The sequence below is a fragment of the Sesamum indicum genome, linkage group LG13 (assembly GCF_000512975.1).
Source record: "Sesamum indicum cultivar Zhongzhi No. 13 linkage group LG13, S_indicum_v1.0, whole genome shotgun sequence".
Classification (NCBI taxonomy): Eukaryota; Viridiplantae; Streptophyta; class Magnoliopsida; order Lamiales; family Pedaliaceae; genus Sesamum; species Sesamum indicum.
Window position 1 is genome coordinate 4629086 of NC_026157.1, and position 16821 is coordinate 4645906.

The window sequence follows — 16821 nt, forward strand, 5'->3', positions numbered from 1 at the left end:
ATGATATTAATGTGAAGATGGATATTGGTTGAGGTTTTAAGTTCCCGAGGATGGTTTGGTGAAGTTTGAAGTTAGGGAGGAGAGAGTTGAAGTTGATGTCAATTGTCAAATTCACAACTTGTCTTGGGAATACTCATTACTTAAACCTCTTTTCAGGATTTCAATACCATTATTTATTTCCTTTTCCAACTATTTTTTATTTTGTTTTTTTGGATATCGTAGTCTCATTTATTTCGATATTCTCGTATCATCTACTTTTTTTTTTTAATTTCAAATTGAATCCAATCATTATTTGAATAATTACGGTATAGTTTAAAAAAATGGTAAATTATATGATAGATACATATAATTGGTTAGATTCATCAAAATATTATCTGAATGAAAATATTTCACAAAACTGTTGGCTATCCATGAGTGATGAGCTTAAAATTATAACCCCTAATTCAGTAAGTAAATAACCAGCCATATCTATATATGTATATAAAAAACAGTCCAACAAGATAAGTAGGTAACATGCATGAAATACATAAAATCAGCTATAGTACACCACATAGCTATATCATACTAAGATAATCAATTAAACTTCCTTTTTTCTAGTTTGCTTACCAGAAGGTGATATCGTGTTTTTCCCGTCAACTCAATCTCACTGTCATATAAATTTAGGTGAATTCCCTTGACAGCCGGCTCATTAATCTCGTTTCTCACATAACTGTTTCATTTTGCACATAGCTCTTTCATTACACACGTAGCTCTTTTCATATCATATTTTTGCCTTATAGGCTTTTCAACACATCAAGGGGTATCCACACCACAATTATATTCAATTTCCACCACTCTCTCCTTTCCTCATATCACCATTCTTGTAAGCAACTAGTAACGTAAAAAAATATATCAACATATTCTCATTCCAGACATCCACAATGCAATAAACAACGAACATAATATTTCAACGCATTTCCTCATTCCACGTACACAATACCATCAATCAAATCAAATCATCAATCACTCACATACTTTCAGATAAATTAATGTCAGCACGAACCACAAATTTATAAAACAGTAAAGCCACAAAAAAAGGGGACATATATAGATAATACTGATTATTTACTTACCTCGATCTTACAACACCTTTATCTATTCAATAGGTAGTGGTTCAGTCTTTTCACTTTACCCCCCGTATCCTATAATGAATTATAACATATACAATTAATATATCGAGAATATCGTAAATTTCATATATATATATATATATTTAATTTAATTTAAACTTTTCTCAAAATACCCATTACTTCCTTCCTAATTTCTTAGTTAATAAAATTTGCTCTCAAATATTATAATGAGCTCCAATTTAACCCGTTCAAATTTTATTATATTCCAATTATGGAACATACTTTATTTACTAATTAACTAAGTTTCATAAAAATTTACCAATTAATCTCTCAATTATATATTATAATTTTTGGGGCGTTACATACGGGGTGTTTTAAGGATAGTGCTAAACAAAGAATAAAAAACTCGTATTTTCACAAAAGTACAGTGCTAAAGATGTATTTTTCGAGTTTAACATGTCAACATGCTAGTATAGGGTACGGTAAGGGTAATGGTGAATAAATTAACTTAAAGAACTCGTATCTTTTACTATATTTTTTACTCTTTCTGAAAAATAATATAACGTCTATAATGCCAAAAATTAGATCATTAAAGATGTATTTCCGTAATCCATACATTAACAAGCCCCTGGCATGGTGTCAAGGGTAGGCAGATTCGGCTATGCAAACCACTCAACCCAACCGACCAACAACGTTCGTCGACAGACGCTGGACTTCCGCAGTCTTAGAGTTTTAGGCGTAGGTCTTTTGTCTTGTACATGTTGTACGCTTGTAAATAGTTTTGTTTACTCAGGAGGACGTTATGCCTCTTGAGGTGCGATGTTCAACATTTTTTGTATCTATTATTGTCAATAAAAAAAATCTTTTTAAAACTATTATAAGGGGGAATAAATTCTTGTAGCTTGGTGTAATCTACATACTAGTGTCCCTCTCAAGGCGATCCCCTTGCGCTAGCATCATTTGTACAATGTATATGCATTCCGCTATTCATAAATCCACATTCTGGTACATGTGTTCAATTTGCTGCTTATTGTTGTTGCTGATGTCGCATTCTATGTTGATATTCTTGTCAGCACGCGGTCCTAGTGTCGGCAGGAGTTTTGTTATTGTGTTGCTATTAGGCAAAAGTAGTCATTTACTACGGACTGCTAGCCACACGGTGCCGTTTCGTCCGTATTGCAGAAGGCACCTCGTGAGAAGTGGTATCAGAGCCTCGACGCCTTCATGTGATCGAAGCGAGTTGCTGCGACCCAAGCAAATTCTACTGTGAGAATGGCAGACCAAGATGCTGAGAGCCCGAGATCTGCGGTCCCACCTAGTGGTCCTAGAGATAGCAGAGCATCAGAAGAAGACAGGTTTGATTTGGTAGAGATATATGTCCGCACATGCTTGATTTGCCAGCAGGATAAGGCAGACCATCAGAAGAAGGCTGGTTTGCCCAATCACTACCCATCCTAAAGATACTCTGGCAGAGTGTCTCTATGGATTACGTTTTTAGATTACCTAAGGTGGGAGACTTAGGATCCATCATTGTCGTGGTAGTCCGGTTATCCAAATGTTCCATTTTCTTAGCAGCCACAAAACATGTCACGACAAAAGGGATGACTCATCTCTTCTTCAAGCAAATGGCTAAATATTACGGCTTGCCGAAGGATAGCGTTAGTGATCGAGAGTCCTGTTACACTAGCATTTTCTGGATCGAGTTGTTCAAACTCCTCGGATCCAAACTTTCAATGAGCTCGGGCTATCACTCGCAATCTGATGGCCAGAGTGAATGCTTCAATTCTATGCTGGAGAAATAGCTCCGACACTTTGTCCGCAATACTCAAAAGGATTGGGTGAAGCTCTTGGATATTGTTCAGCTGTGTTTTAATGCCCAAAAGAACTCTTCAACCAACAAGAGCGCTTTTAAAATTATGATTGAGAAACAACTGGTCCTCCCTCACACCCTCGACTTCGCATAAGGTGTGAGATCCTCTCTCGCTCAAAGTTTCTCTCAGGAATGTAAACAGAATAGTTGACATCGCCAGAAGTTACCTGGAGAAAACTCGGAAGTAGATGAAGAAGTATGCAAATAAAAACCACCGCTTCATCGAGTTAAATGCAGGAAACCTTGTGATGGTGAAGGTCCCAGACCGGAGATTATAGAAGTCATCAAGGGGGAGAAATGCTTGGATGATGCAAAAAAATATAAACCCTTTACATATCATCAAGCGGATTGGAATGGTGGCCTACAAGGTAGAGTTGCCTCCTTGGTGGAAAATCCACAATGTCTTTCATGTGAGCTAGTTAAATAAATATTCAACAGACAAGGAGGTCGATGCCCGCAATCAACCCATATTCCCGCCACTTGAATTGACTAAGATGAAGGAGAAGATGGTCGAAGCGAATCTGAATCATCGGGTTACGAGGACCACAAAGCGCAATTATAGTACTTGGTGAAATGGAAGGGATGCAGCAACGAGGAGAACACTTTGGAGTTGGTTACGAAAGAGTTGTATGCTAAGTTAAGCAAATGTGGGTAAATGAGGTAGTTTTCCATAAAAAAAAATAGGAGGGGTCCAGATCTATGTCCGAAGACATAAATGAGTCATACGGATGATAGGGGGAGGACCCAATGGAGGCAATTCGCACTATGCCAAAACGCACGGATGAGAGAGGCACATGACATAATCATGAAAGAGGTATTGGATGTGGAGGCGATAAAGGACACCCCCTCATCCAGTTCGGACAAACTGAATGATCAGCACCTAAAAGCATTCCGCTATAATTCTCTGATCATTAATGCATTAGTAACCAACTATGAAGTACGGTGAATTTTCATAGATTCAGGGAGATTGGCGGACATATTATTTAGGGAAGCCTATGACCAGATGCAGTTGTGGGACATCCGCTTGATATAGCTGAACACCTCCTTGTATGTCTTCGTGGGGGAGGTGGTGCACCCTCGTGGCATGATTTCAATCCCAAGAGTTATATACATCAACATGCCCTCAACCTAGGGTAAGGATAGTGTTGAACAAATCGAACAAATCTCCTATTTTTGTGTCTCTGAGCTAGTTGCTTAGCTTCTCTTCACATACATATGGCAACGTATTCGCGTCGATATGGCGGCCACGCTAGCCTTTTCTCTAGGCCTATGGTAAGCCTCCCAACTCCTTCTCCAGGCCTGGCTAAACAGACTTTCCTACAAGACCCTAACTTAAGCTCTTTTTCCTCGAGCCGAGTGTATCCTTGGGTTTTGACTACCCTTTCTCCATGATAGCCCTATCCCTTAGGCCGTGCGAATTTTTGGGGCATCATTTATAATAGGACAAAAATAGAACATAAAAAATATATTTTCGAGTAGTGTTCATCATCACGCACTATGAATGGGATATGACGTATGACGTCTGACGTGTTGAACAAATTCGTATTTTCTAACTACAAATATATTTAGTTTCTAATTCACTTAAAAAAATAAATTATTAAAATATATAATGCATGATTAGAATGTTAAATATGTAATTTAAAAGCCTCGCACATCAATATACTCCCAGCATGGGATGGGCTCAGGATAGTATTCAACAAATAAACTAAAAAAATACGTATTGCAAATTTCACTATATTTTACTCCTATTTAGAGAAAATAAATTATTAATGTGTATAATGCAAATTATTAAAGTGTTAAAAATCAAATTTTCAAATTCTACACATTAACATACCACTAGCATAGGGTGTGCAGAATGTTGTGGTCAACAAATAAACTTAAAACACTCGTACTTTTGATTATAAATTTCTCTATTTTTTACTTTTCTTTGTGAGCATAAATTAATGAAGTGTATAATGTAAAATATAGAGCATTAAAGATGTATTTTCAAACTTCGCACATCAACGTGCCCATAGTTTGGGATATGTCGAGAGTAATGCTAAACAAATAGATTAAACAAACTTATTTTTTTTATCTTGCTTAGAAAAAATAAATCAAATAAATTCAACAATACAAAAGACTAGAGAGTCAAATATGTATTTTTCGAACTTCACACATCAACATATCCTAAACAAAGGGTGTTCTGATAGTGGTGTTGAAAAGAGAGATTTAAAAAGCTCATATTTTTTACTACAATTTTCTCTAGTTTCTTACTCGTTGTGAAAATAGATTAACAAAATATATAAATAAAATAATTAGAGTATTGAAAATGTATTTTACAAACTTGACACATCAATATGCATCCAGTACAGATGCGTGCTAGGTAGAGTTGACAAACATATAGATGAAAAAGGAACTCGTATTATTCTACTATAAATTTTAACTCATATTAAATAAGATATATAAAACAAAGAAAGTATTAAACATGTATTTTTCAAATCTCGGATTTGTTTAGGCCCCCATGCTGATGGTACTTCCGAACGAATAAACTAAATAAGCTTTTTTATCATCCAATATTGTGAAACATATATAAATCGTACAATTTAAAACTTATGTATTTTCTATAATGTTATTTTATATTCATACCTTGTAAAAAATTAAAATATTTCTCAATTTTATTGAATTTTCTGTTATTTCCATTCAGTATAAATTAAATATTTCTAAAAAAGTTTATGCTTAACAACAATGCACCTGCATTTTACTAGTTCACAGAAATAAGAAAATGTACGAAAGTTAGAAATTTTACTTCTTTGGACATAAAACGAATAACAATCTTTACTGCTTTAGGTAAAATACAAGTACAATCTTTCATGTCATACAAAGAATGCTGAAATTCTACAAACAACGAGTGCTAATTTACATTTTAAAAAACAATCTCCTAAAACCTATTAGGCATATTCGGAAGACAATCTGAGACATGTTCGCCGCTATGAAACAAGTCCAAGATAAGTTCGTCGGGCGAACTCTTTTGTTGATAACAACTTCAATAGTGTCGTATGATACGCCCACTTCGACTACATCAGTCGATGACCACTTAGCTTAAACCATGCTTCCTTTGCTCTAATGTCAACCTGAAGAAAATAAATGGATGAGTCTTTATAAGTAATACACAACGCAATTGTAACATGAAATCTATGGTCTATCCATACTCGTTTATTAAACCTCAAGACGCTAGAGTCTATATTTGGTTTTTTAGTTCTATGCTTATCTAAATAACATCATCTCACTAAGAATAGTACGGGAAACTAAAAGTCGAAATAGCGATTTAAACACCCAACTAAAACTGCTTCACTTTGATTGCTTAAAAACATGCATTTTAACATCATCTAGAACCATAGTACTGTATCTCTCTCTTCCCCCTTGTCATTTTCTAACAACAAAGCAACCGTTGTCCCTATTCATTCCCTTTATAAATTTTTTCCCCATATTTAAAATTCAAGAAATGATAAAACCATTGAATTTTTCTTTGTACACTACAAGAACTCGATGTGTGACTAATTTCTACAGAACCTTCACATTCTCACCATTCTCATTTGGAAGATATAGGATTATGAATTTTGAGACAACTTTAAATGTGTTGGATGCGGGAGACATTAGAGTTGAGGCCTACACGGGAGATCATCCTCCACTATTTTTGTTGATTTATTCTTGATTCATAAATTGTGTTAGGTTCCCATGTTGCTGTCTCAAAACTTTTTGTCTGTCATAACATTTATGATTCTTGTACAAATTTTACAAAACCACCATATTTGTTCACATTATTGACATCTGGACTTTGTAGGTGCATCACAGCAAAATTTATTGGAATATTGTTATTATACAATCACAAATTAATTCACTCGTGAACTTAGAAAATAAAATAACACATACTAAATTGATGAATATTTGTCTAGATGCCAAGTATATTTATTATTTTCATAATACGACTACGTATCTTAAAAAGCTTTTTCAACATCTTGACAAGTACAAGCATTAATAATACATGTCTTTTGTTATCATTTATCACAAGAAAAATTAATTATGCACTTCTTTGAAAATCAAAAAATATATTTTACATCAATCCATATTTCCAAAAATAGGAAATGACGTGCATCTTAAGTTTTTCAAAGAACTAAAAGAATATTTCAAATCAGTTATTAGTTACAAAAATAAAAAGTTTAACACATTTATCAATAAGTGAAAAATTACGACATTTCATTCATTTTCAAAAATCAAGTAGATGAATAATGATTAAATACATTCCAAACTTTGTCCATTTATAATTCGTTTTCTTTGAAGAAAAATTAGTACACACTTCATACCGATTTTGAAAACTTCATTGGCTAACAAAAAATCATTTGGTATGAGAGAACAAATCTTTGAGTAAAAAAAAAAAACTAAATTGTGGGTAATATAAATAAAAAGAAAAAAAGTTCTTCACTTTAATAATAAAAAGAAAAAGGGTTCTCCATTTTAATATTTATTAAGTTACCAAAGGTCTGTGTTCCTTAAAAATCATTTAACAAAATTTGAAATTACAAATATTCACAAAAAATTACTCATCTTGGTAGAGAAATTTAAATTTGGCATCTAGACAACCATTCAACATTTTAGCATATAGCATTTTATTTTCAAGGTTCACAAATCAAATAATTCGTTATTGTATAACATAAATTTTCCAACATATTTTTCTATGATACACCTGCAAAGATGATGATGTTAATAACATAAATGAATGTGGTTTCTGTAAAATCACACAAGGATAATAAATGTATAACAACAAAAAATTTCGAAACCACCACATGAAGAAAATCCAACTCAATAAATGAATTAGGAATAAGTCCACAAAGAGAGAGGAGGTTTGTTCTCCAATTTAAGTCTCAACCCAATGCTTGCATCCTCCACATTTTGCGCAACCTCAAAATTCAATAATCCCATTATTTCCAAATCAAAATGGTGACAGTGAGGGATTTCCACAGAAATTAGTGCACTAAATTCGAGTTTTGTAGTTTACAAAGTGTAAAATCAATAGTTTCAACCTTTCTCGATTTAAAAATATGGGGAAAAAATTAGGAGAGAAGAATTAATTGGGCACTGGTTACCTTTCGTTAGAAACATGAAGAGAGGAAGATGAAGATACAACTACCATTAGGTTCTAGAATGTCGTCAAAATGCATACTTTTAGCAACCAACGTGTGTTTCAGTTGAGCGTTTAAATTCGAATTAAGCCTTTTGTTTCCAGCACTATGCTTAATGAAACGAAGCCATTTAGTTCGCACATAACTTGCCAACCAATATATTCTAGGCCCTTTGTGTTTCAATAAAACGATTATATATCACCTATACTTACTTATATGCTTGACTTGCATAATCAAATACATTGGATGTTTATATACTAATTAATGCTTCACGTGAAGAACAAAATAAATGCATGTCACATGTATTACTAGAAAATGATATACCAAGTAAGGTGAAACCCTTTTATAATTGTATGCTACATGCGTTGGGCGCAAAGAAATAGCTTACATAGTACAGTTCTGGCATTCTTTAAAAGGCATAAGCAACAGAATTATGAAAAAACCAACAGACAGAAGAAGAGAACATCGATAAATTCTGTGGGTTCATCAACTAGGGGACTAGATCTCTTAAAGTATAGCTCAAATAGAAGAAACAGAGAGTGGAGGGATGGCACTTAGATTTCAGAGAATCACATTTATGCATCAAGACCCACATAGGTGAAATTGATTGGTATCAAAGATAATACTAGGAATAGCATATACATTACTTACTGCTCCTAAAATAGATCGCTGATTGAGAGTGGAGGGATGGCACTTAGATTTCAGAGAATCACATTTATGCATCAAGACCCACATAGGTGAAATTGATTGGTATCAAAGATAATACTAGGAATAGCATATACATTACTTACTGCTCCTAAAATAGATCGCTGATTTCGTTACCTACAGACCTTTCCAAAGATTTCAATAAGGACCAAGAGTGGCATGACAATGAAACCCATAGAAAGGGAGCTGCATTAACCATGATCACCTATAGGTGAAATAACCGACATTTTCCGACCACAAAATCATTTCATAACTATAAATATAATAAATTCAAAAGAAAAGGAGGTCACATCCACAAAACAGATAGAAAATAGAGATTTTAAAAACTCTAAAGTTGTCGAGACAAAGCAAAAGCAAGCCAAAAAAGTGAGTTAAAGGTTTCTCAATGTGAACTATCCAATTCAATTAGAAAGACAACTACGTGAAAGCAGGTTGGTGTCAGAAAGTCGAAAAAGACAAACAAAGAGTATGTGAGAACACACTCCTCCATTTATGAAGGGTTAACATAAGATATAGCATTTTCACACTGTAATTTTACTTTGTTAAAAAATGACAGAACTTAAAATATAGAAACCAAACTTGCCTGGATGTAAAGCTTCTCCCAAGCACATTCACGCGGCTTTTTAGGTGGCAATAGACCCCACAGCATACAATATCCACAAGCAGCAAATATTTATAAATTTTCTCATTCGAAGTTCATAGATGAAAAATATATGTAGAGGATTGCAAGTTTCTAGGGTGCACAGACCAAACATAGCTGCCCATGGAAAACAGCAGAAAGGGGGTGTCTTATCAGATTGTTCATCAACATACAAGTGCAATACGACCAAGCAGAACATGAAAAAGATGTCACAACAGCAATAATCATGCACGTAAAAAGCATTAGTAGAAAGGTAAGAAATCCCCTCTGTTGGACCAGGCTCTGTTTTTATTTTTCTTTTTCTTTTTACTTTTTTTGGTTTGTGGGTGGGGTGGTTGGGGCTGGTAAAAGGGGAGCAGAGGAAAGAGTACTAACAGGCGACGCCACAAGGATTCGTCCGCAGAGGCAAACTTTAGGAATCTACAAACCATTGAGCAAGAAACAAGGTCCTGCAGTTCCATTATAAGAAAAGTATAAACTATGTCAATAAAAAACCACTCAACAAAAAACAACAAACTCCAGGTTGAAACACACACACACACACACATTGTGCAAAATATTGGACAAATCCAGATACCTCGGAAGAGAGAAATTTGAGGATGTGAAACAACAACTCAGGAGTAATCCGACTGAACATCCCCGACTCAATCCTCCAAGGCAACTGTCTATTCTCAGTGCTACGTTTTCCATCATTTTTATTGTTGCCTACAACTGTATTATTCTTTTTGGGAGGTGATGGTGCAGTTTCAATTTCACTTTCCAGCTCAATCGATGACAAAGATGACGACCATAATGATCTTACAGCCCTCAATAATCCTTCATCGCTAAGTTCACCCTCCTGAATTCTAATTTTGTTTGCTTCTTGTTGCTCCTTCTCCTCCTTTTCACTTAGCTCACCCTTTTCAATACGCAACCTCTTTCCATCTCTTTCTTCCTCTCCATGCTCATTTTCGTCTTCCACCGTCTCCGCCTTTTCCTGAAACACAATACCGCAGAGTTACTTGCATGGACAGGCAATTTTTGTCATAAATTTTTTTCCTAAAGAATTGTAATTTTCTAGTGAAGGCAACCCAATCCAATTTCCAAAGGCAACACAAGCATTCACAAGAAGAGTAATCAGTTGTACCATATCAAGAATCAAAATCTGAATAACAAAACTGAAAATAAGAAAACGGGGTGACCTCTCCGAATGCCACCTCTCTGAATGCCAAGAAGCCAGGAACACAAGATGATGAATTAACGAGTGATTTTTTGAGAAACTCCAGTCAACCCCACCCACGTACTTGAGGACTGCGAAAAAGCAAGAAATTGAGTGAATCTTGGATTGTCTCCTGGCTGTAATTTCAGAACCTCAGGTCCTCTGCCATTGTCACCTTCAATTCTTGAAATCAAGAAATCAATTTATGGAGTTTCTTGTTTGGGTTAATCAGAGACCATCAAAGATAATCTTGAGCGAAAACGATGGAAGGAGAGGGAAGAGTGCTCATTGAAAACTGTAGAGCAAGAATCAAGAAAGAAATTTTGATTTCTGTAGTTTTCAGAAGAGGCGATGATACATATATATATATACACAGAAACTAACACGACTTCAACTAGTCGTTACACACACATAAGCGTGTTGACACTAATAAAAACGCTGTTGCGTTTGCTTACTTAACAATCAGACTAAAGAAAACGTAAAAGGTGAAAAAATTGCTACTCGTATTGCAAAACGCGATCTGTCTTCTTCAGGTCTCTGCAATTCTTCACATAGTAAAAATTATAGGGATACAAGAAAGGAAGCAATTATAACAGGAAAATGTGGAATTGCCAAACTTACTCAATCAGAAGTTACTATTCCCTAAAGTGGAAGTGTCTTCTTCCATGGAGATGGTGGAAGAATGAAATCAGAAGAAAAGGAAAGAAGAGAAGAAAGAGGAGACTGTTCTTCTACCGCCCACCAATGTATTCTCATATTTATGCTTATATTCCCTCTTTCTTTTTTTGATTAATTCCTTACATTTTATTAAAAAATATTATAAATACTAAACAATTATTATTCATATAATATTTATATGTAAAAAATATTAATTAAATTATTATACATCAACTATTTTAATATTTATATGTTTTTAGAATTTAAATACATGATTTTTGTCCTAGAATATTATAAGTTAATTTGTTTTTCTGTTGAATATATTATGAAACTATATTGTTTATATAAATTATAGTAAATAAGTTTACATGATATTTTTTCCTAAATAATATTAGTTAAGGTATTTTGTATTGAATATTTTTTTAAAATTATTTATGCAAATTACAACAAATAAATCATATTATTTATATAAATTAAAATAAATAAATTTTTAATATTTAATATATTTATATTTCAATATAAAAACACATAATTAATTTATTTCATATGTTCAAATTTATAAAAATAAAAAATTCAAAGAAAGAGAAAAAAAAGATGCAAAGCAACAGCATCATCGTCTTCGTCAAGTACTCCCCACGCCACGCGTCTCTGCTTCCACCTCGCGAGCTCCCTCACCATCGCCTCTACCTCTTTTCATTTCTCCGCAACTGAATTGGATTTTCCTATCTCTACGTCCGATCTGGGCACGAGGTGGAGCGGCGGCCCTCCATCGGCATCTATAGCTATACATATACATATACATAATTGTACGTATATATATGTGTAACATACATTTTTAAAATACACAAAATTTGGACCGTCCAATTTTATTTATTGAATATGGCTATTAAAAGTTGATTAGATCCTATGGTTCTGATACAATCATAAAAGATCCAACAGTCATTATACTAATAAAAATTTATATCAATAAGGGTACAACAGGAATTTAAAAAAAATATTGTTAAGTAAAACAAATGGCCAAGGGAGCGTGTGCTGGATTTAAAAAAATATAGGATCTTTTTGGCCTATATATTTAACACATGGGTTTTTAGCTGAATTTTCATAACACATGAGGGTTTTACGCAATTTTTCCTAAAATAAATTACTAAAATGAAACATAAAAGAAGAAGAAACCTTTGAAATGGAGTACTTATGTTGTATATTAAAGAAGAGCATCTTTTCGATGCTTTTTTTTTTTTTTTATTTTTTAGTATGTTTTTTTCTTTTCTATTTACTAAAACTTTCTCATATCTCCACTGTCTACAAGTGGAGAAAACTATTTATAGTTTATAACTTTTTTCTCATTTTCTTACGTTTAAATATTCTCTTATAAAATTATTTATTCTTTATCATAATCATTTTCATATTATCATTTTTCCTATAATAAATTTTTTTATTAAATATTATTTAATTATTATAAATATTTTTACATATGCATCGAATGTGCCACATACAACTAATAGACTTAATGCAAATAATCGGTCCAGCAGGCCTAGTCCAAATGGCCCATGAGCAAGGTATCATGCCCATAGCCCATCTATTATACTAACATGGTAGGCTAATAAGCCAAATCTAAAGGATAACTCGCCAGATATTAGAGATGACAAGTTATACGTATTTCTAACACCATGAGACATATCAGGCCAAAAAATTTTCAACAAACTCCTCAAGTGATGGTGGCTGACTTGGCATCAACAGGTAAAATGAAATTTGCATAAGTAGGCTTGACTGACATAACTCGTTCAAATAGTCATAACTTCTTAAAGATAAGTCCAAATAGCAATCTGTTCTTTTTTTTGTTAGTAATCTAACCATGCAGCTTTCTAACAATGTATCACAAGTTGCTACAACTTCTAAACTTGCTCTTCATCGGCCGATAAATAAAGGTCATTGTGCATTCATGAGGGTATCAAGTATTATTTACGCAATCAGTCTTTTTCCTTGATTTTCAGCAAGCTTCTGGCCCTATTTTGCTCTCAAACATTATTCCCACTTTAAATTGATACTTTGTCAAGTCGTTTCAACTATTTCATTATTATTCTTACGTTATTTCAAAATCTTAAATTATCTTTTCAGTAAATCTATTATTGACGTAAGCATCAGAACTGTTTGTAGGTTAGTCCTCATTTTCAGTGAAGATCCTTCAACCATTGTGATGTGTCAGATCTTGGTATGCATTATTGGCGCCATTTGTGGAATATTTGAGCTAGAGATGTAAGAAATATCCAACTTAGAAAATGGATGTGACAATGACTTTTTTTAAGGAAACACTTCCCTCCTTACTGCAGCAGGTTTTGTAGTTCCACTTTCAGAACAAAGATTAAGGGATATCAACACCCCTGCTCTCACTCTTGATCCGACAGCCTTGCCTGCTACAACCAACCCGATCTTCCTCTAGCAGCTTTTCCAGTTCATCGCAAGACCGTCAACTCAGCCCTTCGTGGCTCCCAAGCCAAGGGAGCAGTACAATCTTCTCACCAGGAGAGGCTCAACACACAAGAAAATCGAAGAACCGACAGGCCAACTCTAATAGGACGAACCTACACTAGTTGATCTTGTCTGCAAGGAGAGGGCCAATCAAGAACCTCCATAAATCTGGCATTCTCTCAAGAAAGACGTGGTGGAACTCTGCCAACAGGTAAGGAAGGAGGCCCCGCTATTGGAGCGCATATTCCCTTCAGTGCAGATATTATGGCGGAAGAGCTCCTTGCTCACCTCAAGAGACCCTAGCACAAACTTGCTTATAATGGCACCACACTCCTTGCTAAGCACATCCACGATAGAAGATGGGATTATGAAGCCACCTTTTCTCTAAAAAATAGAAGGGAACCACGAGGATAGTTGAATCCCATCGACCCAACACAGAGCATTTAACCCCACTTATCACTAGCTCAGCATGGATGCTGATGGCTATAAACAAATACCATATTTTATAGTGGTGCAAGGGTGCAGAGGAATGACTATAACTTCCCATATCTAAATACTTTTCAAATGCCACAGAGAGTACAGACATGATACGAATAGATGTCGCCAACTGAGATAGGAGACAGAAAGGTTAATCCAAACTGGTTACCTAAAGGACTACGTCTACAAAAATTAGCATTGTGAACTACAAGAGAAATGCTCTAGCCATAGATATTCCCGTTGGAACGAGGATCAACTTGTTGATCCCTCTAGGAGGTAGTGCCAAGCGCCATAAGGATAAGGCTCCTACTAAGGAGCAAAACACGAAAACACATCGGCCAAAGAGGTGATCACATGATAGTCGAAGACCTACTGATGGGACTCCTACGAAATCTAGGCTTACATATGATCGTGCTGCCCAAATGATAAAGGAGATTGACCATAAAGCACCAGCAAGGGATCCCATGATCCACTTTGGACTTACTAATACTCAGGGAGTTCATTTAAGCCCATAATGGTGCTCTCGTTATTTCTATTGCCTTAGCTAACTATACGATTCAACATATTTTTGCAGATTCTGCAGCTCAACAGATATCTTATTTTATGACGTCCACTGACAATATGTAGTTTTTTTCCTCACCCGTCAGTAAAATAGAAGTCACATTTTGGGAATATATAAATACAAATTAAGAACGTAGATGACGTGTGAACTAATTGTAATAGTTTCATTTTGTGGTGTTTTTTGCGAATATATATATTTATAATCTTGCAGATGAGAAATTAACTGTGTTTGTTGTAACGATGAGATTACGTATGTATATTCAGCAAGAATTGTATTATGTGCATATTTTTATATATATATAAATTAGGGTTTACTTTAAGTATAATATTTAGGAGAGATACAGTTGAGTACCACTGTAGCACCCTCTTCGCTACAAGGGCGATATCTACATTAAGCGTCATACTTATAGTTATCCCTGTGTTTATATATATAAATGCACATAATAATTTAATCCATATGCATGCGTAATCCCAACGTCATAACAGGTGTAATCAACCTACAACATCATATATGCACATCAAACACCACAAGTAGTCCATCACAAGTAATCTCCTTGCTTACGTTCTCTTTATACAAGCAAAATACGATTTTTACTCTAACTGACAAAGAGGAGAAAATAGTATACTGGCCCGACCTGCCTGAGTATAACGCATAGACCTAGTCTTCAATAGTCAGACACTTCAAAGTCACTCCTGAAAGAAAATGTCAGTAGAGGAGTGAGCCTGCCACTTAGTAAGTAAATAACCAGCCCAATCTGTATATGTATATCAAACACAGTCCAAACAAGATAAGTAGGCAACATGCATGAAATACAGTTAATTTAATTCCAACATAATCAACTGTAGTACACCACATAGCTATCTCACAATAAGATAATCAATTAAACTTTTTTTTTCCTAGTTTGCTTACCAGAAGGTGATATCGTGTTTTTCCCATCAACTCAATCTCACCGTCATATAAATTTAAGTGAATTCCCTTGACAGCCGGCTCATCAATCTCGTTTCGCACATAGTTGTTTCATTTCGCACATAGCTGTTTCATTTCGCACATAGCTCTTTCATTATGCACATAGCTCTTTTCATATCATATTTTCGCCTTATAGGCTTTTCAACACATCAATGGAATACACACCACAATTATATTCAATTTCCACCACTCTCTCCTTTCCACATATCACCATTCTTGTAAGCAACTAGTAACGTAAAATAATATGTCAACATGATCTCATTCCAGACATCCACAATACGTTAAACAACAAATATAATATTTCAAAGCATTTCATCATTCCACGTACACAATACCGTCAATCAAATCAAATCATCCATTACTCATATACTTTCAGATAAATCAATATCAGCATGAACCATAAATTTATATGACAGTAAAGCCACAAATAAAGGGGATATATATATAATAGTAATTATTTACTTACCTCGACCTTACAACACATTTATCTATCCAAAAGGTAGTGGTTCGGTCTTTTCACTTTATCCCCATATCCTATAATGAGTTATACCTTATACAACTTCTTTTAAATATAATATTAAATATTATCCGTACGATTTCTAATAATTCTTCAATATTCTATTTCTATCGAAGTACAAATCTTCATTTTTCCTCTTTATTAACATACCATTTATTAAATATAATTTTCAGAATATTCCTATGAATTTTCTATCAATTTCTCGCTGCTATACAATTTAATTAAACAATAATACATAGAATTGCGTTTTTGGCTAATAATTCTAATGAAATTGTATAAATTAGCTATAGCAATATTCAAATCTAATGATTTTAATAATCTAATTAACCAACAATATCATTTTTATATCCGATTTGATATTTAATTCGACACAAACTTAAATAGTCAAACTCATAAAATATTCCGAATAAATAGTACATCGCTCGAGATGAACAACATTTAATAAATGAACTAATTAAATAATATAATTATATAAATTAATAAAAATTAAAATAACTA

General features: G+C 34.1%; 1 protein-coding gene and 1 long non-coding RNA gene across 2 annotated transcripts; both read right to left on the reverse strand.

Annotated features, from left to right (window-relative positions):
- LOC110013077 lies at positions 5758-9417 on the reverse strand. Its single transcript, XR_002288241.1, has 2 exons — positions 8966-9417; positions 5758-6089 (listed from the first exon to the last, which is right to left on the reverse strand). It is a non-coding gene; the product is annotated as an uncharacterized LOC110013077 (long non-coding RNA).
- On the reverse strand, positions 9424-12013 carry LOC110013067. Its single transcript, XM_020698659.1, has 4 exons — positions 11942-12013; positions 10662-10739; positions 10058-10456; positions 9424-9929 (listed from the first exon to the last, which is right to left on the reverse strand). Exons 1-4 carry the CDS (start codon positions 12011-12013, stop codon positions 9723-9725), a joined length of 756 nt encoding a protein of 251 aa, XP_020554318.1. The 3' UTR covers positions 9424-9722.